General features: G+C 35.9%; 1 protein-coding gene across 1 annotated transcript; it reads right to left on the bottom strand.

Annotated features, from left to right (window-relative positions):
• Nucleotides 1–1,916: 1,916 nt before the first annotated feature.
• LOC309968254 (NKG2-A/NKG2-B type II integral membrane protein-like) lies at nt 1,917–6,253 on the bottom strand (the record flags this gene model as incomplete). Its single annotated transcript, XM_082849485.1, has 6 exons — nt 1,917–2,037; nt 2,353–2,453; nt 4,364–4,515; nt 5,040–5,093; nt 5,577–5,675; nt 6,067–6,253. 6 exons carry the CDS (start codon nt 6,251–6,253, stop codon nt 1,917–1,919), a joined length of 714 nt encoding a protein of 237 aa, XP_082705611.1.
• Nucleotides 6,254–27,772: the final 21,519 nt, after the last annotated feature.

A 27,772-nucleotide genomic window follows, 5' to 3' on the forward strand; every position in this document is an offset into this window, starting at 1 on the left:
TTACAATAGAGAGGAACAAGGCCAAATGTATTCTCATTGAAAACATTTAATAAAATTGATAAAAGACTGCTGAAAGAAAGGTGAGGAGAGGGAATCCCTGATGGTTCAGTGGTTAAGACACCATGCTCTCACTGCCGAGGCCCCGGGTTCATTCCTTGGTCAGGGAACTAAGAGCCCACAAGCCATGCGGTGTGGCCAAAAAAAAAAAATTTGAGAAGAAACAAGTCTTTTATGTCTATAATAAATATGGGGATACCATGTGGTTTTTACAGATAAAAAAAGCAATATTATGAAAACATTTTAGTATCTATAAAAAATAGAAAAATCCTAAATTGAAAATTACCAAAATGCATCACAAAAAATAGAAACCTGAGTAAACCTAACACATATTGTAAAGAAATTGAGCTCGTTATATAAACCTTCCCACAAAAAAGTTCTAGAAGCTCAGATGGCACTAGTAGTGAATAATAACACTTGAAAACGTAGCAGTACTCTTTCACAAAGGTCCAGGTAAAAGAAAAGGAAATGCTTCCTAAAAATAGCCTTGGTAACAACTTGTCAAGTACATAACGTAAATGAAAACTCAGTCAAATTTCTTTGGGAACACAGATAAAGAAAAACTTCAGCTTGACCTAGATATAATATATGCATTGATTTTTTAAAAAAGGACAACACATGATCATTGTGATTTTACTTCAAAATGCAAGACTGGTTTAACATATGAAAGAAATAAAGGTAATTTACTTCATAATCATTATACAGAGAAAACGTTTATCAATCCAACTGATGGAAAAACAATACAAATGTAACGTCAATTGATTATAAAATTTGTTTGAAAAATGAGAATATTATGGAACTGTTTTCATATGAGAAACTTATGATGAAAAAAACCTTAAGATGAATCTCATATTGATGAAATACTGAAAGCTTTTCCTCGAAAATAGAAAAGGATACATATAGAACCTTTACTGTACCTTCTATTCGACATTGAAAATAAAATCCTAGCCTATAAAAATAAGTCAAGAAAAAAAATTACATCTGGAAAGAAGAAATAAAGTGTGATTATTTACAAATGCAAGAGCTGTTATATAAAAATCCAGAAGACTATATATTTGAAATGACAGAATTAATACATAAAGTCAGAGAAATCATTGGCTATAAGACCAATATGTAAACCTCATTGTATTACTGTTTACAGCAGTAAAACTTACTAAAAATTTTCAAATAAGGATGTCATTTACAAAAGCATGAGAGTGAAATACCAATGTATCTTTAAGAACTCAATATAGAAAAATACAAAATATAATAGGGAGAATTTAAAGAAAACCTAATTCATAGAGAGATAAAGCATGATATTGCCTGGAAGAGCCAATATTGTAAAGATGACTATCTTTACAAATTACTTTGAAGATTAAATGCAATCCCAAACATAATTCCAGGATTTTTTTTAAAAACAGCTTTATTGAGGTGTAATTTACATGGCATGAGATTTATTCACTTAAAGGGTATAAATCAGTGATTTTTTTTCTTTAGTATATTCACAGAGTTTACAACCATCAACAGTAACAAACTCTAGACGTTTTCATGCCCCCAGAAGAAACATAGTAACCATTAGCAGTCATTTTCCAATCCTACCTCTGCTCAGCCCTTGGTAACCAACAATCCACTCTCTGCCTCTAGAATAGATTTCCCTCTTCTTCATATTTCATATAAATGGACTCACACAACATGCGATCTTTTACAAAGGTTGAAGGCCATAAAAATAATGTAGAGTAAAAAAAGCCAGGCACAAAAGTAACGATATCTATACTTTTTGGTGCGCATATTATATTTCAATATAATTCATTTTAAAATTTATACAATCATAATATTATTTCCATTTCATAAAAGTTAAAGTTACTCAACAGCATCCAAACTCACGTTTTCTCGAGCTGATCCTTGCAATTATATGTAAGTGGAAGCTCACAACTGTCTGATTTAATGCCATCTGAATAGAGCAGAGCACAGTTATGTTCATTGGGTGATGAGTCTGTTATACTGTAATGGAAAAAAAAGCACAATTCTGTTATATCATATGAGGACAACTCATGAAACAATAGCATTTTCCATGTCACTGTAATAAAAGATATTTTGAAAATGGGTAATGATATTTTAATATAATTTTAGTAAGAGCTTGTTATTAGGGAAATGGGCTATTGAGGAGCCCATTCTTTAATAACTATATCAACATTTTATTAACTTTCAACATCCTCCTTCATCTTTCTATAATTCAACTAAAACAAATGTTTTAATATTATTCTTAAAATTTTTAATCTTTTCCTCCTCTATACAGTATTATTTTTAAAAACTTACTGTAGTTTGTAAGTTGAACCATTTAGCCACATCCATGGATGATCACGGCCTTTACGAAAGACTGAAATCCATGACATAATTGATAGGGACATCAGGAATTTCTAGCCCAAAATAAAGAATTTTCACTTAAATAGTCGTCATGAAAGATTTTTATTAATTTTTCAAAGGCAAGTAGTGTGTTCTTTCATAGGATCCTTAGTTTTCTGAACAAAATGAGTGTTAAGAGTCTCATCTAACACTAAAAATATATTAAAGTTCAAAGTTTTAATATTGCCAAATACATTAATCAAGGTCAGTACTTTTGATGTAAAATTAACTCAAACAGTTATGCTTAGCAGTTTCACTGTTTTTCTTAGGTTAATAAGGAAAATTCTGATTCATGTAATTCAACTGTTACCCATGTTGTCAAAACTAACACAGCAAGGCTTTAAATAAGATTTTAGATTCTGTGACATCCATTTCTCAGGATACTGTGACCATATCAATGGATTTCTCCTCTATGTTTCTCAGAGTTTCAGTTTTAGAAGGAAATTAAGGGAATGAAATTGAGAAAATAAGTGACACGAAAGCCAAAGATTTGGTTTCCTGGGGCTCACACCGTTCTTTGACTAGATCAACCCCCAATCACTCTGTTTCTGTGTTGCTAGAATCCAAGGGACCAGACAAGGAGTCAGAGACTCATTTCTCTCAGCTGTGCCCAGTTAAGTACAACTGTAAACACTGGAACTAATGAAAGACACAAGTCAAGGAGAACTCTGAAAGGTGGAAAGAGAAAGGCGAAATGGTTTGCGACCCTGGGGTTAAGGAACAACTATTAAGGGCATCTTATATCCACCACCCAACCGAAGAAAGTGACCTAGGCCTGCTGCTTCCCAACACCCAGCCTAGCCATTCCTCCTTGGTGTTGAGGGGAATCCTGTGGGCGACACCAGGTGAGCCTTACAAGGTGATCCAGCAGGACACCTGCTAACAAGAAGCAGCCAGAGTAAGGGCTTCTCCTCCCCCTCCACCGAGAGATACCAGAGTTGGGGGGTAGGGGTGGAGGTGGGACCAGCGAAGGGGATCCCATGACTAAAAGTACTGAACCCAGGAAGCCTCTTTATATCTGAGGGCATAAGACTCCATCTGTAACCAGAGACATTGGGTAGATTGGATTTTAAATGTTATATTTACATAATGAGCAGTGGAAATTTACAAACTACACATAAATGCAATAATATGGATGAATTGCAAAAATAGCATATGGGGGTGAGAGGAGACAAGAAGAAAAATGCATACTCTATGATTCCATGTATATGAAGTTCAAAAACAAGCAAAGAGGGGCTTCTCTGGTGGCGCAGTGGTTGAGAGTCTGCCTGCCGATGCAGGGGACACGGGTTCGTGTCCCGGTCCGGGAAGATCCCACATGCCACGGAGCGGCTGGGCCCGTGAGCCATGGCCGCTGAGCCTGCGCGTCCAGAGCCTGTGCTCCGCAATGGGAGAGGCCACAACAGTGAGAGGCCCGCGTACCACACACACACACAAAAAAAACAACAACCAAGCAAAGAGATTCTATAATATCAAAAGTCAGGACAGTGGGTATACACGGAGGGTGGAGAAGTGATGAGAGAATACAGAGGAGTGGGGCTGCTATGAAGTGGAAACTTCTATTCCACGATCTGATATGCAATTACATGGTTCTATACATTTTGTGATCAATATGCAAAATCATGATATGTTTATTTTCCTTTATATATTGTAAAATTAAATAGCACAGTTTATTTTAGAAAATAATAGCATTTGTAGAAACATGTTTTTTTTATGAAAAGCAAGAACTGGAAATTATCAAACGTGTATTAATGGTATAAAAATATAAATAGAATATCATAAAGTTGTATTCTGTTGTTTAATGGAACATTAATAGGCCTTAAACAAACTGCAAATATGTACAAAACCGCAAGTGAATCCTAGCAAATATAATATTGACTGAATCAAGCCTTTAACAAAGTGTTTGCAACATTTAGTATCTTACCATTTCTTCTTCATTATCTATATAAAGCAGAGTAGAGTTCTTAGCAGCACAGGCCATCACACTCTCTTTCCATGTTTTTTTTTCCAAATGAATACAATAGCAATTGTTGGAACATGTAAACCACTGTTTTGGACAATGACCAGCATGACATTCTGAAGAAAGATTGTGAATTATTATCTAAAAACAATTTGAATTAAAAAAAATGAAAACTAACTTACATATATGCATAGGTATAAATATATATGTGTGTATATATATAAAACACATCTATGCACCCTCAAGGCTGGTGCATATAAAACAAACCACACTCATACATTCACAGAAGTGTCAGTCTCTCACCCCCCAATTCATGTCTCCGTATAAAGCAAACACAGAAATAGCCACTCTTTACATGTCCTGAAAATCAAGAAATGAAACCTCTGTTTTAGAATAGCAAAATTATTTGTCTCTTATCATATTACAGAGGGAGGAAATTTGAGCCAGTGGCAACAGTGGGTATGGTGATCATATTGTTGCATAGGGAGAAACACTCTCCTATAATCATTATTTATGAATATTTGTTGCCATATTTTGTAATTTATGTTCAACCCCAAAATCTATTCTTATTTTCACTAGCCTAAGATAGAGACAAAATACAAACTGTATTTATATCAGAACTTTGAAAATCATTATGTACCTTTCTGGAGCCTTTTTATCGGAGAGGAGTTATTCTGCTCCCGTATTGCAGTAGCTACAAAATTAATCATTATAAAAGTTAATATTGATCTAAATAAATCATAATGATTGTAGTTTCTGAGTTGAAGTTTGGTTTATTGCTTAGGATTAGAATAATCTGGAATAAAATTGATTTTACCAAGAAAAATTAAGTAATGAAGATTTGGTTGAAAAAATATTTCAAAAGCCTAAAGGAACAGATCACCATCTCTTATAGTGTTTGTTTTAACCAATCTCAAGAATTAATTTGTATTTCTCAATAAGATCTTTCAATATCCTAAAGAATGCTTTTGAGTTATGAAATCAGAATATACATATACATACTCTCTGTAATTATTGTGTTGTATACTTTTGACAAATTCAGAATAACCATTCCACATTTAGTCTAAATGCATACATTTTAATGAGATGCCCATTCCATAATATTATGAACTGTTTAGAGGCACTGACCATCATTAAAGTGTAAAGTTCCCTTACAATTTTTCAAAAATCTACTTACAGGGAGTAAAAACTATCATTGTTACCACACTGGACATCAAAACAAGGCAGATGATTCCCAGAACCCCAGCAATGAGCTTCTCTGGAGGTGATGGTAAATCTGCAGGGAAAGAAAAGGAAACACTGAGAAAAGAGTGATGGTGACAGTTGTTTAGAAAGTTTACAAACAAGAGAACCCACATAAACAGGGAGTTATATATATAAACTTGGACCCCAAGCCCATTTCTACCACTATAATCTTTCTCTCAGAATATACCTTTGCATTTTCAGCATATATAACGCTTCATGAGTTGTTGATCAAAGACTACAAATTACAGCAATGCCAGAATAAAAGTAGTCCTCCAGTTTCACATTAGAATCCCATCTCCAACTTCAAGTTCTGTTCCTCAAAATTAAAAATATGTGAACTTATCCCCTACTCCTTCTCCAACCTCTGTACTCCAACTGCATATCCTAGAACAGTTCCATCATGTGACTACTAAATGTTTTACCTTTGCAGTGGTAGTTCTTGTCATTCCCTCGAAGATTCTGAGAAGCATTTTGAAGATTTGATTCTGCATAGGTTATTTCCTGCTCAGTTATTGAAATGGAACTTTTAGTGCCCTTAGGTTTTATTTGCTGCCTCTTTGAGTTCTTGGCTACCTTCAGTTCTGCACAGGTTACTCCTTGGTTATTCATCTCTGCAGCTGAATTATATCAGACAGTGCTCTAAGTGTACTTAGGAATGAATGGTGTATGTAAGATGAGATCCCTAGTACAGTAAAATGGGCGGGGTAGAGTCTAGTGCTCACTTCGCAGTAGAACAACCTTAAGGCCTGGTTCTAAATTCCTTAGAGCTTTAAACAAGTGTCTCATGGTAGAATACTTTTTTTTTTAAGTTATTCTACATTTGACAATATATTTTTGGTTGAAACAATGAAAAGCAATAAATTAGGGAGGAGTAAAGAAGTTCATGACTAATAATATCCTACTCAGATTCCACAGAAATATTTTAACACCATTATAATGCTTGTATTAAAATTAAAATGTTTTATTAGAAAAGAGAGATTCACCTATATTTATGATAATTTTGAAATCCAGTAATGGTTAAAAATAGAGTATTTTAAAGATGGGGAAAGTGTAATGTTGGCATGTACAACAATCTCCTACACTAAATTACATTATTTGGTGACTTACATTTACTTATGAAAAGTGTTACCAAATGGTCGTTATTTTGAATGGTTGAGGAGTTCTGAGAAGACATTAAAAATTGAGGAAATACTTCATGTATTGGAAAATGTTACATGATACACTAAACTTATATATAACCTAGACAATATTGAAAATAAAACAACAGAAAAAGACTAAAAAATACTTAGTTTGTAAAAGTAATCGATAATTGACTTAATGGCTAAGATATGAACCCACAAAATAATAAACAAATATAAGTAATTTATGGAAGAACACTGTTAATTCAAACTTCCAGAAAGATCCTATAGGTGTCAAAGTTAGTAAAGGTCATTTTAGTTGTATAAGTGATGGTAATTACTTATAAAAATTACTTATAAAAAAATCCAGATAACATAACTTAATAATTCAGTCAATGGATGCTGTAGTCAGAAAGACCTGGAAATAAATTATGGCTTTGAAACTTATCAGAGTGTGACTGTTAAAAAATTATTTAGTATCTAGTAACCTATCTTACTAATCTAAAATGGAAATAAGAATAGGTAATATACAATGCATGTAACACTGAGCACTCAACCTGACACTTATAAGTTCTCAACAAGTATCAGTTTTAATTATTATTTTAGTCACAATTTCTATGTTACTATTTCTAATTCATATCAGTTAGACCCTGTTAAGTAATTTATTAAGCAGGAGTGTCTTTAATTAGCATGGTACATTTTTTTGCAGTGTTTGTTCAATTTTTGAAAAAATTCTTTCATTACTTACAATTAAGTTTAAATTAGCATTTAGGAAGCTACCTCATCCTGATTTTTGTTATAAAATCAGGCTGCTTTTATTGAGTCTAAGTACACGTATGAGGAATTATGTTTGGCTTTTGTTATGCAATGAATTCCTTTCCAAGAATCTATTTATAAAGGTTGAGCAAAATATATATTAACATACTATTATACAAAAAACCCACCTTCTACTGATTATAAAATCCCAAACTAATTCTTCGCTGTCATGATGTCTGTGGCTTTCACTTAATATTATATTGATTTATAAACCCAAATATGCAAGTGCATATGCAACTAACTTCCTACAGACAATAAATTGAATACTTTGAGAAATCTTCCAACATAGTTCATGTTTTATGGTTGCTTTTTACCCTGAATTATTTTAAAAAAACACCCATATTCTACTTTGATTTTGTTGTATATTAATTGTACCTCACTTGCATTACATTTAACATTTGTTATTTCCCACTAAGTGAGGTGGTCTAGTAGAGAGACAGGAGAGGAGGGACACATACCTTCTGTTGGCCAGAAAGTTGTGCATCCTTTAGTGGGGAGGTCAGGTTACTCTCATAAAAGAGGCCTGCTATAGCTGGGTAGAAAGAAGAAATTTAAAGAAGAATTTAAAAAATTAAAAGAAGAAATTTAAAAACATAAATCTAGGACAAGAATAAACAATGTCTGTGACCTCCACAGACTGCCCTGTGAAGGCTCAGAGTGAAACAAGAGTGGAAAAAGTTGATTTCTCATCAATGTGTCACTTCAGGTTTGAACAGGAAATTCTCACACATAGGCTATTTTGAAGACAGTTTACCTCATCACAAACCTCCAGAAACTAGGAGACTTTGGGCTCCAGTTGAAAGGACAAATGGACCTCTAAGTGTGTCATTTAGATTTTCCATTTTCAAATGTCTCTGAGAAATTGTTTTCACATTCTACAAGATCTGAGGAGATGGCGGCTTAGCCACCCTGCAGTTATCTTATTTCCATCTCAATCATGAACACTGCAAACTTCAAATACCTCAAGTTTTACTTTTAAACTAGTTGCTAAATCTTGGCAGTACATACACTATTTCCTCATATCCATTATTATTTCATTTCTATTGTCATGGAAGAAATTCTAAAAGCCATAATCCCATTTTCAACAAGTATTTAAGGATATTTGTCACTAATTATCCTGAGGAATTTCTACATTCTCAACCATACTCTACCTGGCACAAAGTCCATCGTTTTCAAAATACCATCTCTATTTCTCTGCCCTAGTTCTTACGTTCCATTTTATTCTTATTAAATAAATAATTTAATCTGCAGATTTCCTCTGATAAAAATAAATGCCCCTTGAAAGGATAAAACACAAACAATATTAAACTGTATCACCATGACATAGGTGGAAATATTAAATAACTACTCATTATATCATTCATGAATTCATCCTCCAATCATGACTAGTTGTCTGTATTACACTAGGAATATATATATATATATATATATATATATATATATATATATATAGTTTTTTTTTTGGTGGTACGTGGGCCTCTCGCTGTTGTGGCCTCTCCCGTTGTAGAGCACAGGCTCTGGACGCGCAGGATCAGCGGCCATGGCTCACGAGCCTAGCCGCTCTGCAGCATGTGGGATCTTCCCGGACCGGGGCACGAAGCCATGTCCCCTGCATCGGCAGGCGGACTCTCAGCCACTGTGCCACCAGGGAAGCCCTACACTAGGAATATTTGATGTAACGACATAAACCCAAGTCAAACTATGCAGTTCAAGAAAAGGTAATTTTTAAAAATATCACCTAACCAAACAATGGGAAGGGGAGGAAAAGAAGGCTTAAACCACAAGATAAATGGCACATGCAAATGAAAATGACAAGAAAGTATGGGTAGCAATACTCATATCAGACAAAATAGACTTTAAAACAAAGTTCATAATGAAAGACAAAGGACACTATATAATGATAAAAGGATCAATACAAGAAGAGGATATTACACTTGTTAACATGTATGCACCCAATATACTTAGGAGAATCTAAATACATAAAACAAACACTACAGACATAAAGAGAGAAATTGATGGGAATAAAATAATAGTAGGAGTCTTTAATACCCCACTGACATCACTGGACAGATCTTCCAGACATAAAAAGCAATAAGGCAAAGGAGATCCTAAATGACACAATAGAACAGTTGAACTTAATTGATGTCTACAGGATGTTACATACAAAAAAACCATAATACACACTCTTTTTTAAGTGCACATGGAACGTTCTCAAGGATAGGCCACATAGTAGGACACAAAACAAGCCTCAAGAAATGTAAGGGATAGAAATTATTTCAAACATCTTTTCTGACCACAACCATATGTAACTAGAAATCAACCACAGGAAAAAAATGAGAAAAAAAAATGATTACATGGAGACTAAACAACATGATACTAAAAACCAATGGGTCAGAATGAAATGAAAGAGAAAATCAGAAAATACCTGGAAAGAAATGACAATGAAAAGACAACCTTACAAAATCTATGGGACACAGCAAAAGCAGTTCTAAAAGGGAAGTTTACAGCAATACAGGCCTTTCTCAAGAAAGAAGAAAATCTCAAGTAAACAACCTAACCTACCATCTAAAAGAATTAGAAAAACAGGAACAAAAAAACCCAAAGTCAGCAGAAGGAAGGAAATAACACACATCAGAGAGGAAATAAATAAAATAGAGATAAAGAACAATAGAAAGATCAATAAAGCCAAGAACTGTTTCTCTGAAAAGATAAACAAAATTGACATACCTCTAGCCAGGCTCACCAAGAAGAAAAGAGAGAGGAGCCAAATAAAAAAAAGAAAAGAAAAAGGAGGAATAACAACTGATACCAGAGAAATACAAAAAATCATAAGAAAATACTATAAACACTTATGTCAACAAATTGGACAACCTAGAAGAAATGGACAAGTTTTTTTTTTTTTTTTTTTTGGTGGTACGTGGGCCTCTCACTGTTGTGGCCTCTCCCGTTGCGGAGCACAGGCTCCGGACGTGCAGGCTCAGCGGCCATGGCTCACGAGCCCAGCCGCTCCGCGGCACGTGGGATCTTCCCAGACCGGGGCACGAACCCGCGTCCCCTGCATCGGCAGGCGGACCCTCAACCACTGCGCCACCAGGGAAGCCCTGACAAGTTTTTAAAAATGGACAACCTGCCAAAACTGAGTCAAGAAGAAAGAGAAAATTTGAACAGAATGATCACTAGAAGTGAAATACAATCTGTAATTTTTTAAAAAACTCCCTGTAAATAAAAGTCCAGGTCTCGGTGGCTTCACTGGGGAATTTTACCAAATATACAAAGAACTTATACCAATCCTTCTCAAAGTATTCCAAAAGACTGAAGAGGAGGGAACTCTCCCAAAATCATTCTAGGAAGCCACCAACATCCTGATATCAAAATCAGACAAAGATATTACAAAAAAAAAGAAAAGTACAGGCCAATATCTTTGATGAATATGGATGCCAAAGTCCTCACAAAATATTAGTAAACTGAAGCAACAATACATAAAAAGGATCATATGCCGTGATCAAGTTAGATTCATTCCAGGGTTGCAAGAATGGTTCAACAAATACAAATCAATCAATGTGATATGCCACATAAACAAAAGAAAAGACAACAACCACTGATCATCTTGATAGATGCAGAAAAAGCATTTAATAAAATTCATGATAAAAACTTTCACCAAAGTGGGTATGGAGGGACTATACCTCAACATAATAAAAGCAAACCCATAGTTAATATAATACTCAACAATGAAAAACTGAAAGCCTTCCAGCTAAAATCTGAAAGAAGACAAGGATGTCCATTCTCACCAGTTCTGTTCAACATAGTATCAGAAGTCCTAGCCATAGCAATCAGACAAGAAACATAAATAAAAGGTATCCAAATTGGAAGGGAAGGGGCAAAATTGTCACTATATGCAGATGACATGATACTATGTATGTAGAAAACCCTAATGACTCCAACACAAAAACCACTAGAACTAATAAACAAATTCAGCAAAGTAGCAAGATACAAAATTAATACACAGAAGTCTGTTGCATTTCTTTGCACTAACAATAAAATATCAGAAAGAATGTAAAAAAAAAATCCTGTTTAAAATCGCATCCAAAAAAAATCCTGTTTAAAATCGCATCCAAAAGAAAAACCTAGAAATAAACCTAACCAAGGAGGTGAAAGACCTATACACTGAGAACAATAAAACATTGGTAAAGGAAACTGAAGATTATTCAAAGAAATAGAAAGATATTTCATGCTCTTGAATTGGAGGAATTAATACTGTTAAAAGGGTCATACTACCCAAAGCAATCTACAGACTTAATGCAATCTCTATCAAATTACCCATGACATTTTCCACAAAACTGTAACAAATAATCCTAAAATTCATATGGAACCAGAAGAGACCCAGAACTGCCAAAATAATCCTGAGGAAAAATAACAAATCTGGAGGCAGAACCTTCTCAGACTTCAGACAATACTATGAAGCTACAGTAATCAAAATAGTGTGATATTGGCACAAAAATAGTCATATGGATGAATGGAACAGAATAGAGAGCCCAGAAATACACCCACACACCTATGGTCAATTAATCTTTGACAAAGGGGGCAAGAATATATAATGGAGCAAAGACAGTCTCTTCAGCGAGTGGTATTGGGAAAGCTGGACAACCAGCTTAAAACACTCCCTCACACTATACACAAAAATAAACTCAAAATGGTTTAAAAACTTAAATATAAGACATGACACCATAAAACTCCTAGGAGAGAACCAAGGCAAAACATTCTTTGACATAAATCATAGCAATATTTACTTAGGTCAGTCTCCCAAGGCAAAAGAAATAAAAGTAAAAATAAACAAATGGGACCTAATGAAACTTCAAAGCTTTTGCACAGCAAAGGAAACCATAAACAAGACGAAAAGACAACCCTCAGAATGGGAGAACATATTTGCAAACAAAGCAACTGAGAAAGGAGTAATCTCCAAAACATACAAACAGCTCATGCAGCTCAATATCAAAAAAACCCAAACAACCCAATCAAAAAATGGGTGGAAGACCTGAACAGACATTTCTCAAAGAAGACAAGCAGATGGCCAACAAACACATGAAAAGATGCTCAACATCACTAATTATTAGAGAAATGCAAATCAAAACTACAGTGAGGTAGCACCTCACACCTGTCAGAATGGCCATCATCAAAAAGTCTATAAATAACAAATGCTGGAGAGGGTGTGGAGAAAAGGGAACTCTCCTACACTACTGGTGGGAATGTAAATTGATGTAGCCACTATGGAGAATAGTATGGAGGTTCTTAAAAAAACTAAAAATAGAGTTACCATATGATTTAGCAATCTCACCCCTGGGCATATATCCAGAGAAAAACATTATTCGAAAAGACATATGAACCCAATGTTCATAGCAGCACTATTACAATAGCCAAGGCATGGAAGCAATCTAAGTGTTCATCAACAGATGAATGCATAAAGAAGATGTGGCACGTATATACAATGGAATATTACTCAGCCATAAAAAGAAACGAAATTGAGTTATTTGTAGTGAGGTGGATGGACCTAGAGTCTGTCATACAGAGTGAAGTAAGTCAGAAAGAGAAAAACAAATACCGTATGCTAACACATATATATGGAATCTAAAAATAAAAAAAAAGGTCATGAAAAACCTAGGGGTAGGACGGGAATAAAGACGCAGACCTACTACAGAATGGACTTGAGGACACGGGGAGGGGGTAGGGTAAGCTGGGACGAAGTGAGAGAGTAGCACTGACATATATACACTACCAAATGTAAAATAGATAGCTAGTGGGAAGCAGCCGCATAGCACAGGGAGATCAGCTCGGTGCTTTGTGACCACCTAGAGGGGTGGGATAGGGAGGGTGGGAGGGAGGGAGACACAAGAGGGAAGAGATATGGGGATATATGTATATGTATAGCTGATTCACTTTGTTATAAAGCAGAAACTAACACACCATTGTAAAGCAATTATACTCCTATAAAGATGTTAAAACAGGTTGCTAACTTTATTTAATAAATTAATTCTAATATGAGCTCTCATAGGGAGAACACTCACTCCCAAAGAATTTGTGGGTGGTGAATTTTCCTCACTTCTAATACATTTAAAAGTTGAAAATTTAACTAAAGTATTGTGAGTGCAGTAAAAAAAAAAACTTTAACAATAATTTGTAAAATTTTATAAAGGCAACAGAATATTTTGTACTTCTTTAATTAATTAGGATTCAATCACAACATGTATTAGGAAAACAGCTGCTATATATTAAACTCACAGACGTAAGTTTTCCCAGATGAACAGTTACAAGCATAAACATAATTTCCTTCGATATGTGGACAACCATGGTTCTCCATTTCCAAGAATCTGTAAAAAAAATTGTAAAGCAAGGTGTGATATCCGCAAATGCCAATTTTATCTCAAGCTTAAAATTAGAAAGAACAAACAAAATGAGAAACAATAAAAGAACAAACTAATCAAAACAAGAATTAAACCCTGAAGATTGACAGTCTTTAATTACAAAATATTAAGCTTAACACAAAATACCGAACAGTATCTAATCCTATCCTGTTTATTTAAGTAGAATTATAAGCCAATATGATAGAAGTTTATGGATTTATCAGCTTGCCTAAAACTATGCATAAGTTTCTCCTAAGAGTCCAGTAAAGTTAAAAAAGTAAAGGCCCTAAAGGTGATATTTAGAAAGAACTGGAAATTTTCCCCCAATTAAATCCCACAGACTGATCCTCAAAAACCGTAATGATTTCCTTTTTCTTGGTTGCTCTTTCTGTGCCCTACACACGTAACGCACACACACATACATGCACATACACACGAATTGTCATATACTCTCAGAAAAGTTCAGTTATCAAAACACTATACTTTCAGGCTTTCAGTTACTGTGACGCCATCTTCCCTTAACCAGGATTTATTGGTTTCATTGATTTTGAGACCTATCCAGCCTTTCATTTCAAGCATGGATAAAATTTCCAATTGGGAAAAGAAATCATAAACCAGAAATGTGTGCATATTATAATCCACTCCTTTCTGACTCAACTGTTATTGGTTAAAGTTCTCCCAAGGGCTTGCACCACATCCACTTAGTATTAATAAGATTTTTTCTCAAGGTATCTCATTTGTTAATGTGGTTTTCTTCTAGCATTAAATGTTCAAAAAGTGGAGTTTCTCCCTAAGAAAATTGAGTCAAAGTAAGAAAATATCATACACTTTTGAGAACCTTCAGTTTTCCCAAATTATGGTGTCAATCACTAATGCTTTGAAACCAGATATAGTTATAGTATAACAAAACAAACAGAAGTGTCTGCCCTACCAGCTCTTCCTTGATACCGATCTTTAGAAGGTGAGAATTCAGCTCTGCACAGGCAGCATGGCTCTCCGCCCGGGTTTTGGATTTATTGGAAAGATGATAAGAAATATTTCCAAATCCAATCCAGTGGGTTGAACAAAGATCACAGGAACATTCTAGAAAATGTAAACATATTTAATGTGTACTCTGTACTATGAATAACTACTACTAACACAATTACTATATCTTTGTGTTTGTTTTACAGATGGATATTAGATAGAAAGCAAAACAAGCATTTTTTGTAACATTTCTGGGCAAGTTTTACACAAACCATAGTTAACAATAATTAATATTTAGCTCATGTTTTGAATTTTTCTACTAAAAATTTGTTATACAATTTTACCCACAAGGAAAATGCATTCCAAATAATATTATACAATTGTTTGATGTGATTAAAATTATATATGCAGGGCTTCCCTGGTGGCGCAGTTGTTGAGGGTCCGCCTGCCGATGCAGGGAACATGGGTTCGTGCCCCGGTCTGGGAAGATCCCACATGCCGCGGAGCGGCTGGGCCCGTGAGCCATGGCCGCTGAGCCTGCGCGTCCGGAGCCTGTGCTCCGCAACGGGAGAGGCCACAACAGTGAGAGGCCCGCGTACCGCAAAAAAATAAATAAATAAAAATTATATATGCATATTGAAAAGGCTAAAAAATATATAATCATATGAACACAAAAAGCAATTAATGAACTATTGCACTTTTGTCAGAAATTTTTATTATTAATTATTTTAAATATATGGAATAAAATTCAGTAACTAATTTCATAAAAACTTATACTTCAACTGTTTAATAAACATATGCAATTTGCATATTTTAATAATCTTTTTTATAATCATCAAAAACATACAGTTAGGGAAGGGGATCAAGGCAGTGGAGTAGGAGAATGTGGAACTCATCTCCCCCCACAAACACATCAAAAATACATCTACATGTGGAACAGTTCTCATGGAAAGCTAACTGGAAACTAGCAGAACTACACAACCAAAGTTGCAAGAAACCTATAACTGGGTAGGAGGGGAAAAAAAGACATTGGCTCGGGACCTGCACCCCTGGGAGGGATCTGAAAAAAAAGAAAAAAAAAAAGGACTCTCAACCTGAGGAGCGAGCAGGGTGAGCCACAATCTAGGCATCCTAGTCCTGGGTCCTGCACAAAGGAGACAAGCCCTCTTGCCTGCTGGGAAAACTGCTGGGACAGACAGAAGGGTTGGAGAAGCCTAGATGCTACTCATAAGGAGTGTGCACATGTTGGTCTGCCAACAGTCAGGTGGACAGAGCCTTGCACTGGTGGCTGCCTCATCACCACACTTCTCAATCCGAAGGGGCAAACCCCGCAGCCCTGCTCACTCCACACCACAGCTGGGGAGCAGATCCAGCACCTGGCAGGGCAATGATGGCCACTGAACAGAGAGGAAGTCCCTCCTCACACCCTGCACGAGCATTTGATCCTCCAATGCCAATGACAGTCTCTATCAAGGTGATCGTGGCTAGCACACCCTGAGGAAAGAAGTGGCTGGCAGCTCTCACACCAAAGACACTGAGTACACACAGCCTCCACGGGAATGCTCCCACATAAAAACACGCCTTCAAGACAACTGTTTCCCCTAAATTCATAGAGTCATAGAAATTTAAGTGAAATCTAAGGGCAGAGGAACTACTCCCAACCAAAAGAACAAGAGAAATCCCCTGAAAGAACAAAATAAAACAGAGCTCACCAGCCTACCAGACCCCAAGTTCAAGAAGGTGGTAATAAAAATGCTAACTGAGTTAAGAAAGATTGTCAATAGAAATGCAGATCACAGTAACAAGGAACTAGAAACTACAAAGAAGAGCCAATCAAAAATAGATAACTCAATTACTGGATAAAAAGCAATCTCGGGGCTTCCCTGGTGGCGCAGTGGTTGAGAGTCTGCCCACCGATGCACGGGACATGGGTTCATGCCCCGGTCCGGGAAGATCCCACATGCTGCGGAGCGGCTGGGCCCGTGAGCCATGGCCACTGAGCCTGCGCGTCCGGAGCCTGTGCTCCGCAACGGGAGAGGCCACAACAGGGAGAGGCCACAACATTGAGAGGCCTGCGTACCGCAAAAAAAAGCAATCTCAAAGCAATGAATAGCCAACTAAATGACACAGAAGAATGAATAAGTGATCTAGAAGATAGAAAAATGGAAATCACCCAATCAGAACAGTAGACAGAAAGACAAGGAAAGAAAAACAAAAGCAACGTATGAGATTTATGGGATAATACAAAGCATGCCAACGTACACATAATAGGAGTTCCAGAAGGAGAAGAGAGAAAAAAGGGGATGAAAAGTGTATTTGAAGAAATTATGTCTGAAAACTTCCCAAACCTAAAGAAGGAAACAGATATACAGGAACAGGAAGCACAGAGGCTCCCAACTCTCAGCCATAAATAGAAGGAAATCTTCCATTTGCAACAAAATGGATGGACCTTGAGGGCATTATGCTAAGTGAAATAAGTCAGACAAATACACTATGATTTTACTTATATGGAATCTAAAAAAAAAAGTCATAGAAACAGACAGATTTGTGGTTGCCAGAGGTGAGGTGTGGTGGTGAGGGAAGTAGGTGAAAATGGTCAAAATGTACAAACTTCCAGTTGTAAAATAAATAAATTCTGGGAAGGTAAAGTGTGGTGACTATAGGTAATAATACCATGTTGTATATTTGAAAGTTGATAAGAGAGTAGATCTTAAAAGTCCTCATCAGGACTTCCCTGGTAGCGCAGTGGTTAAGAATCCGCCTGCCAAAGCAGGGGACACGGGTTCGAGCCCTGGCCCGGGAAGATCCCACATGCCTCGGGAAGATCCCACATGCCTCGGAGCAACTAAGCCTGTGCGCTGCAACTACTGAACCTGTGCTCTAGAGCCCGTGCGCCACAACTACTGAAGCCCGAATGCCTAGAGCCCACGCTCTGCAACAAGAAAAGCCACCACATTGAGAAACCCACGCACCACAGCAAACAGTAGCCCCCGCTCGCTGCACCCAGAGAAAGCCCGCACGCAGCAACGAAAATCCAACACAGCCAAAAATAAATAAAATTTAAAAATAAAGTAGTCCTCTTATTAAAAAAAACAGTCCTCATCAAAAGAAAAAGAAATTATAACAATATATGGTGATGGATTTTAACTAGACTTATTTTGATGATCATTTCAGAATATATACAAATGTCAAATCATTATATTGTACTCCTTAAACTAATATAATGTTGCATGTCAATTATAGCTCAAAAAATTCTCTTTGAGGTAAATAGTAAAGAGTATAACAGAGAAGGCATATGTTTGCTTTTGCTCATCACAATTTCACCAACAGTGTATGAGTCTTCCTTTAATCTGCTCATTTTTTCTAACTTTTTAAAATTTTCATATTTTAAAAAATCTATACTAATCTTTGAAATTTGAAATAATGTACCATTATTTAATTACAATTTTTTCTAATTGCCCGTGAAAGTGAGCATCTTTTCATATATTAATTATACTTTAAATTTCTTCTTTAAGATTTTCTCTCATTCATATCTTGCTTCCACCCTCAGCCTACAAATTGTTAATTTTTTCTTTTTCTTTCTTTCTCCCATTAATTATTCAACTGCATGGGCTCCTTTTGCAATCATTCAAAAGCAATTTAGTATGCAGAACAGAAACATACTTCTGAGCAATTTGCTGTGATATTTTGCTGCTCATTATGAAATAATAACCAGAATCATAACATATTATTTTTTTACTTCAGTTTTTATTTTCCCACTGTTTACGCACCCTCAATGACCTGATTTTTTCTCTCCCAAATAAAACTTTATTACTTTATTCCTTGCCTCAGGCTCTGTTTCTTAAAACATCCAGGAAAAGACTAAGTTTGTTTTTGGTCCTTTTGTACTTTCCATATCAGTTTTTGTGTCTTTAATTCCACTTTTCAAGGCTTTACATATTTGAAAGACATCTAATTTTCATTCTGTATCTGATACTTCAATTACCTGGATGTATTAGCATCTAATTTCTTTGTTATCTCAGCTAAGTACTGTTATGACTTTTTCCCTATGCAATTTGGTATTTTAAATTAATTTTTATATATGACAATCATCTGGACCTGAGCTAGTGTCCTTTTCTTAGATGGATCATCTGCATGTACTTTCTCTGTGATGATTTGGGGTCCTACCAAGCCAGGATCACACAGGGAATATAACCTTAAATTCTAAGTGAGTCTGCCTAAGAAATTACAGAAAGGTCTGTATAGTCAACTAGAACTTGAGCTAATATAGAAAAAACTGTTTTAATATCCTCAAGCTTTACATGAGAAACTAATTTTTAACTCTTTTGCTCAAGCTAAGTGAAAGCCTCATTCTCTGTCTCTGTTGTAGCGGTTCAATCCAGACTGTACAGTTATTAAAACTGGAAATAACCCCAGAGAGTGGTAACTTCAGAGTCAGAATGCTTCTCTCGTTTCAAGCTTTCTCTCCATCTTTGGCCCTTGATGATTTCCGCTGTTTTATCAGAAACCTAGATGTAAAACTAAAATTTAAATTAAAAAAATTGTGTCCATCTAGACATCTGGATCTAATGAGGAGAAAAAGGGAAGCTGAACTTCACTAATACATAAACTTAGATGCCTGAGCTGTTAAGCACCATCCCTTAGGTAGAAATTAGAGCAGCAACTCTGGTTCCCTGCCACCTGTCGACTGTAACCCTGAACCTCTTCCTTCCTACGAGAGAAGTAGAGCTTGAGTTGCATCTCTTGACTTTTAAAGCTAGAAATTCAACTAAAGTAGTAGTAAAGGAATAAGAAGTAAAAATAAAAAAGAAATAGGACTTTTTAATTTAATTTTATTTTATTTTATTGTTAAAAAACAATAAATTGCTTTTTATTTCCAAAGAGGACTATGGAAAGACTAGGAAAACATTAGTAGAAAACAAAGCTATGTGAGAATTTACCTCTGAGGAATAGGACTAAAGAGAGGAAGAAGAGTTAGCTTCACTGCTTTTAATTATGTCTTCCTGTGCTATTTTTAAATCCACTTGGTTGAGTTATAATTTACACACAATAAATTACATTGTTTTGAAGTACACACTTTGATGAGTTTTGATGAATTAATATACCTTTGTAACTTCCTCCCCATTTAAAATTTAGAATATTTCCATCACCTCAAAAGTTAACTCATGTCAATTCCCAACTAATGCCCCACACCTGCTTTACCCAAGCAACCACAGATCTGATTTACATCACTGTAAATTATTTTTTACCTTTGTATGCAATGCGTATAAACACAATCCTTCAATATCAACTCGTTTGCATCTTATGTCACTCAACATAATGTTTTTGAGTTTTATTCAGGTTGTGTGTATAGGGATTTTATTCTTTTTCATTGCTGACTTGTCCATCATATGACTAACCCACAATTTGTAATCCATTCATCTGGTGATTTACTTTTGGATTGCTTATAATTTTTAGTTTTTATAAATAAATTGTCTATAAACATTTTTGCACATGTCTTATGTGGACATATCTCTTCATGTCTCTTTTTTAAATGTTTAAGAGTGAAATTGTTGGGGATTTGCACCAGTACAGTTAACTCCATGTCCTTGTTACTGTCAGTCCTTTCAAATTTTAACCATTTTGGATGGTTGTGTAGTGGTAACTCACTGGGGTCATAAGTTGCATTTCCTTAATTATTTACTATTTGATTGCTTTTTATTTTCAGATTAGGTGAATTGAAGAAAAACAAGCAATATGAACAGCTAATATTTGGCATTAATTTTTTTTTCTGGGAGACATCAAGAAGTTTTGAAAAGCAATCACTAATTTAAATAAAAAATTAACAGCTGCTGGGTCTAGTCTCCTGTTTCTTGCATCTATTGAGATTTTCCCTTTTTTATTCAAAGAATTTATTTTTAATAAGACTTTCAATTAGTTCTGTCCATATTTTTACTCCATTATTTTAATTTCCTTCCATTTTCTTTTTTTTTTTTTATTTGCTTATAGGGACTATTCATCAGGAATACTCATGAGGAATGCCTTTAGTCTCAATGACAAAGGAACCCTACACTTTTGGTTTTTGTGTGTGGAAGATATATTTTTCTTGGTAAATGCATCTGTGCTGAGAATCTTACACTGTTCATGAAAAAGCAAATATTTCTCTGAAAAGACGACAGAGGGGAACCATCCCGACTTCCTGAAAAAACAGACTCAATTAGGAAAGTTCTCTCTTTCCCTCTCCTCCTCTTCCCCCCCCCACTGTGCCCCACCCCTGCTGTTTTTTAAGTGCTTAATTTACTGATAAGGATTTGAATAAACCCGCGATAAGTGAAAAAAAGAGAATTGAAAACAAAAACAGCTTTCTATATTATGGCTATTGTATCTGGATGTATAAAAAAATTAATGTAAAATTTATATGCTTGTAATGTCATAAATGTTAGAGGAATAATATCCATCAGAGAAAGCTAGAAAGAAAAAAGTGTTGAGACACAACTCCCTTGCTTTTCATTTGTTTTCTTTTTGCCTTTTTGACCCCCTTCACACATTTCTCTCGCCCCCCACCCTAATATAATTTAAATCCCATTTTCTCCTAATAAGAATCAAATTGCAAACAATAATTATCTTTTATACATAATACTTTGGGTCTTTTCACATTCTCTTATGTCTTCTTTCTTATTTTGCCCAATATTAATATTTCCTTGATAAAACATTGACCATACCATAAAACAGCATTTTTCTATCATGATTCACGAAGTTTTGTGGCTGTCAGGAAGGCAAACCCTTTAGTTCCAATGATCAATATTAGAAGTGGATTGAACAGAGAGAATACTCACCACCATTTTTAGAAGATAGTGTGGGAACAGGTGATCTTTTTCAGTTTTGTTCTTCTCTGCTAGAAAATACTGTGGTAAAAATTATGGTAGTAATTAGTTCTGTATAGGACAAAATAATTAAGACAACGTAAAAATCAGTCTTGAAAGCAAATCATTGAAATGTATTATGTTACTGATTTTAATAAAAACAGATTATTTTCTTAATTATTTACAGTTTGCAAGCGAGGCACCCACTGTTGTCATCCAGACCACACACAAGATCCCTAGACTCCCAGTCACCAGTTGCCATGCTGTAGATCTGTGGTGTAACACTGAAGAAAACAGAAACAATGATGAAGTTCCATCGTTTCCCAGAAGTCATCAAATGTAAAATTTAAGACCATTGTGTTTCACCCTTAGAGGGCAACCATTCATTTTCTAATTCTTGAATGAGTTCATCCTGAATAAAACTATTTCTCAGCCACATTGAGAACCCTAGTTCTTTGATACCCAAATTTCCTCCCTATTAGCTTCTTGTTGACTTCAGTTCTTTCTTAACAGAAATGGACATACATTTCGTATGTACCTTTCTTGAGTCTTCCTCTACTCAAGCCTTATATGTTGCTTTTCTCTATGATAGACTTTTCACCCCCATCATCTCTATTTGCAACCTTACCTACTGAGTCTTTCCCACCCATTTCCATCCTCTTCTGGAAGATCCAGCCTTTTAATCTAATTTCATTATGGACGTTGTCCTCTGAAGTGATCAAGAGACAATTCAATGCCATATATGATCTGACTTTTACTGGATTAAACATTATTTTTCTTAATGGTGAGTAAGATGATTAACTACTTAGTCACTTAAGCTAGAACCTTGTTATCTTATTCTACTCATTTCTCACCTTACCTCCAACTTTCAGTTAATCATGAAGTCATATAAGCTCTACCGCCAAAATACTTTTTTTCTCTATAATCTGTCTTTCCCCTAACAAATTCTGTTAGTTCTTTGAAGCTAAGTGGTTATTGCTTCTTCATCTTTGTAGGTACCCTAAGTCCAGAGCAGGCCCACAGAACAAATTCAGAAATAGTTGTGGGACTGAGTTATATTGAACTGAATTGAAGACTAATATCAAGAATTATTTTAAAATAATTTTAAAATAACACAAAAAAAGGAATAGAATTTTCACAGTAGTTCTTACAAGTAATGCAATTCTGTAGGAATTTGAATCAATGCTATTTTAGAGGAAATGAACATAGTGAAGGACTATTTAAGAGACAAACAATTCCATGGTAATATCCTAAAATAATTAAGGAGAGTGTTGAAGATAGATAAGTAGTGTAATGAGGCAATTTTATAGTGGTTTTGAGAAAAGTAATCTTCTAAACCCAAGAATGAAGATCTAGCAAATAACAAAATATATATAATATTGTACCTTTTCTTTTTTTCCTAAACAACCGTTTTCTGTGCTGAAGGTGAGAGGGCCTTGGAAACTTCAGTTCCGTGTAGTTTACTTGCTGTTCACTTGATTTGACACTTCTCTGGTTTGTCTTGGGTATTTTTTGCTTCTGTTGAGATTTGGAAAATTTTGGTTCTGTGTAGGTTACCTCTTGCTTGTTTACAATACCCTTGTTTTGCTTACTCTTAAACATTATTTTTTGGAAAGACTTAGATTGTTTCAGCTCAATCTTGATATCTTTCTGTGTCTCTCTTTAATATCTATGCAATAGAGAAATGTGAGGAAAAGAGTTACATGGTGACTGTATCAGCTCAGGCAGTGAACATTGCCTTCATTCTGATGTACAAGTAAACATTTAGGTATAACATTAAAAGGGTAATAAAGGGAGGAAATGAGAGACTAAATCTCTCTCCCAACTTTGCAGTCCTTATTCAGAAGAATAATTTTATTCCCCTTTAATGAGATTATACATTTCATTTCCTCTTTGAATCAGGTTTTGAAAGGAGCAGATTAAGGAGTAGATATGTTTTTCCCTCTCAACATTCTCTGTATAATGAATCATGTTGACAATGTGTAGACTATGGCTAAAACACAACTACATTAACAAAGTGTTGATTATTTAAATTTAATATTAAAGTTTTTATTTCAAATCAGGTTGGCATAAAGTTTATTGTATCACTGAAATAACCCATTACTCAGTAGATTCTTTACTAATAGAGGAAAACCCCAACTCTTTCAAGAACTGGGTAGAGTCTACATTTGTACAATAACCATGTATCTCTCAATCTGCCAGCCTAACGTCTTTTTGCTACTTAATTAGATTATATTTACCTACAGGCACATACTCACACACAGAGGCAGACACACAGACCATCTAAATTAAAGAGACAAGGCCAATGAATCACCAAAAATAAACAAAAGAAATTAAAAGGTAATGTATAAAAATTTTTAAATTTATTCAATCTCATTAATAAAGAAAGAAAGCAAATGAAAAGAATAGAACAACTTTCACCTGTGAGAACACTAAATAACTGATACTTTTCTGAATTGGCAAATGACTGTGAGTATAAAATTGTCGATAGTTATTAAAACATAAAATATACAGGCTTTTTACCAGCAATTCTATTTTAAGTAATTTATCTTACAAAATATTTTTTAAATATTCAAAGTTGTGTAGCACCTGTTTTTGGTTTTATTTACTAAAAGCTAAATTGGAAAAACAAAAGAACAAAAAGTTGTCAAGAGAACGGTTCACAATTAAGGGAGTTGTTAAAGTTATGAGACATTTATACCCTAGTATACCATTGTTTAATATAAGAAATATTATTTTAAATTTTTATTTATTTATTTATTTATGGCTGTGTTGGGTCTTTGTTTCTGTGCATGGGCTTTCTCTAGTTGTGGCAAGGGGGGGCCACTCTTCATCGCGGTGCGCAGGCCTCTCACTATCGCAGCCTCTGTTGTTGTGGAGCACAGGCTCCAGACGCACAGGCTCAGTAATTATAGCTCATGGGCCCAGATGCTCTGCGGCATGTGGGGTCTTCCCAGACCAGGGCTCGAACCCGTGTTCCCTGTATTGGCAGGCAGATTCTCAACCACTGTGCCACCAGGGAAGCCCAACAAATATTACTGATGTGTAAAGCAAAATAATAGATTTGTAACGTGCTATGTCTTTGGTGGTTACTTGTAGGTAGAGTTTTGGCAGGTTTGCACTGCTCTCAATTTTATTGAAAATTAAAGAACATATGTTAAAATCTATTTAAAGGTGAAAATTTGAGTACTTAAAAATATTGAATAATAAATAATTTTATACATAGGGCCTTTTCTATATTTACCCTTCTATAAATTTATTGAGTAAACTCAAAACAACTGGGATAAAGTTATTTTCAAATTAAGAATTTTTTACACTTCCTCAAATTGTTTTCTGAAAGTTTTGACCAATTCATTTAGCACCAGCAAAAATGATATTTAAGAGGAACTGGCATTGTAAGAATGTTGCTGTTTAAATATTTAGAACAATTAAACTATTTTTTGTACCAGAAAAGGAAGAAAAATGACTATTGTTTTTGAAAATAAATAATTGAATAAGCTGATCTAGAAAATGTTAAAAGTGATAGAATCAGGTGGAATATTGGTTCAAATTGAAGCATTACATAGACTTAGATCTCTAATTTCACAACATATAATTGAAAAAATTTCAGATAAACTAAAATGTTAAATGTAAACCATGAGATGATAAAACTGATAAACGACTGAAAGAAAGTATAAGTAAATAGTTATAACTTTCTAGTCACACACAGACAAGAAAGAGAGTTAGGTTAAATTATAGAAACATCATTTTCTTGCTAATGTAAAGATTTTTATCAATAATAATCACACTAAAAGACTTTTATTTCATCACTAACCAAAGAAATACAAACTACTATATTAATGATATACATTTTCACCTACAGAATCAGTAAATATTTATAAGCCAAACGCAACCACACAGAGTTGGACAAAGTGCAGGAAAACAGGCATTCATTTACACGGACTTTTGGTTAATCTAAATCTTTCCCTTCTGGAAAATAATTTGTCAGTATGTAAATATCAAAACCAAATAATAAAAACATCTACTGATAAAAGATTTCAAAATAATGTGAAAATGATGAGTTATTTCAAAAAAGAGCCTAAATAGTTGGAAAATAAAACGACAGAAAAATTCCAAGACCAAGAAACAAAAAAGTTCAAGGGATAGCTGGGTTCATACTCCACAACATTGTTTACAAAATGAGCATGTAACATAATTTTACAAAAATTATTTTTTCCTAAACTATCATTTAATACATTCTGAGTTCATTGTTGAAAGTAGTGTTAAAAAGTTACATACATTTTTAACTTCTTGAGAGAAGGAAATAAACAAAAGTAATACTCAGTGACTTGAAGAATAAATTTAAAAATAAATTTTGTAGGGGCTTCCGGGAAGATGGCGGAAGAGTAAGACGCTGAGATCACCTTCTTCCCCACAGATACACCAGAAATACATCTACACGTGGAACAACTCCTACAGAACACCTACTGAACACTGGCAGAAGACCTCAGACCTCCCAAAAGGCAAGAAACCCCCCACGTGCCTGGGTAGGGCAAAAGAAAAAAGAATAAACAGAGACAAAAGAATAGGGACGGGACCTGGACCTCTGGGAGGGAGCTGTGAAGGAGGAAAAGTTTCCACACACTAGGAAGCCCCTTCGCGGGCGGAGACCTCGGGTGGTGGAGGCGGGGAGCTTCGGGGCCGCGGAGGAGAGCACAGCAACAGGGGTGCAGGGGGAAAAGCGGGGAGATTCCCGCACAGAGGATCAGGGCCGACCGGCACTCGCCAGCCCGAGAGGCTTTTCTGCTCCCCCGCCGGGGCGGGCGGGGCTGGGAGCTGAGGCTCGGGCTTCGGTCGGAGCGCAGGGAGAGGACTGGGGTTGGCGGCGTGAACACAGCCTGCAGGGGGTTAGTGCGCCACGGCTGGCCGGGAGGGAGTGCGGAAAAGTCTGGAGCTGCCGAAGAGGCAAGAGACTTTTTCTTGCCTCTTTGTTTCCTGGTGCGCGAGGAGAGGGGATTAAGAGCGCTGCTTAAAGCAGCTCCAGAGACGGGCGCGAGCCGCGGCTAAAAGCACGGACCCCAGAGACGGGCGGGAGACACTAAGGCTGCTGCTGCCGCCACCAGGAAGCCTGTGTGCGACCACAGGTCACTATCCACACCCCCCTTCCGGCTGGTGCAACGTCACGGTGACCTCTGCAGCCGCTGGCTCGCCCCGCCCTCCATGCACCCCCCCCGCCCCCACCGCCCGAGTGAGCCAGAGCCCTCGAATCAGCGGCTCCTTTAACCCCGTCTTGTCTGAGCAAAGAACAGACGCCCTCAGGCGACCTACATGCAGAGGTGGGGCCAAATCCAAAACTGAGTCCCCGGGAGCTGTGAGAACAAAGAAGAGAAAGGGAAATCTCTCCCAGCAGCTGCAGAAGCAGCGGATTAAAGCTCCACAATCAACTTGATGTCTGTGGAATACATGAATACACAACGAATCATCCCAAATCGAGGAGGTGGACTTTGAGAGCAAGATTTATGCTGTATAGCTTTGCTTCCACCATTTGTCCTAGGGTTCTATCCGTCCGTTGTTTTTTTGGTTTTTTTCTTAATAATTATTTTTTATTTTAATAACTTTATTATATTTTATCTTACTTTATTTTATTTTACTTTATCTTCTTTCTTTTTTTCCTTCCTTCCCTCCTTCCTTCCTCCCTCCCTCCCTTTCTTTCTTTCTTTCTACTTCTACTAATTCTTTCTTTCTACTTTTTTTCCCTTTTATTCTGAGCCGTGTGGATGAAAGGCTCTTGGTGCTGCAGCCAGGAGTCAGTGCTGTGCCTCTGAGGTGGGAGAGCCAACTTCAGGACACTGGTCCACAAGAGACCTCCCAGCTCCACATAATATCAAACAGCAAAAATCTCCCAGAGATCTCCATCTCAACACAAGCACCCAGCTTCACTCAACGACCAGCAAGCTACAGTGCTGGACATCCTATGCCAAACAACTAGCAAGACAGGAATACAACACCACC

The sequence above is a fragment of the Leucopleurus acutus genome (assembly GCF_964270905.1).
Source record: "Leucopleurus acutus genome assembly, chromosome: 11".
NCBI lineage: Eukaryota > Metazoa > Chordata > Mammalia > Artiodactyla > Delphinidae > Leucopleurus > Leucopleurus acutus.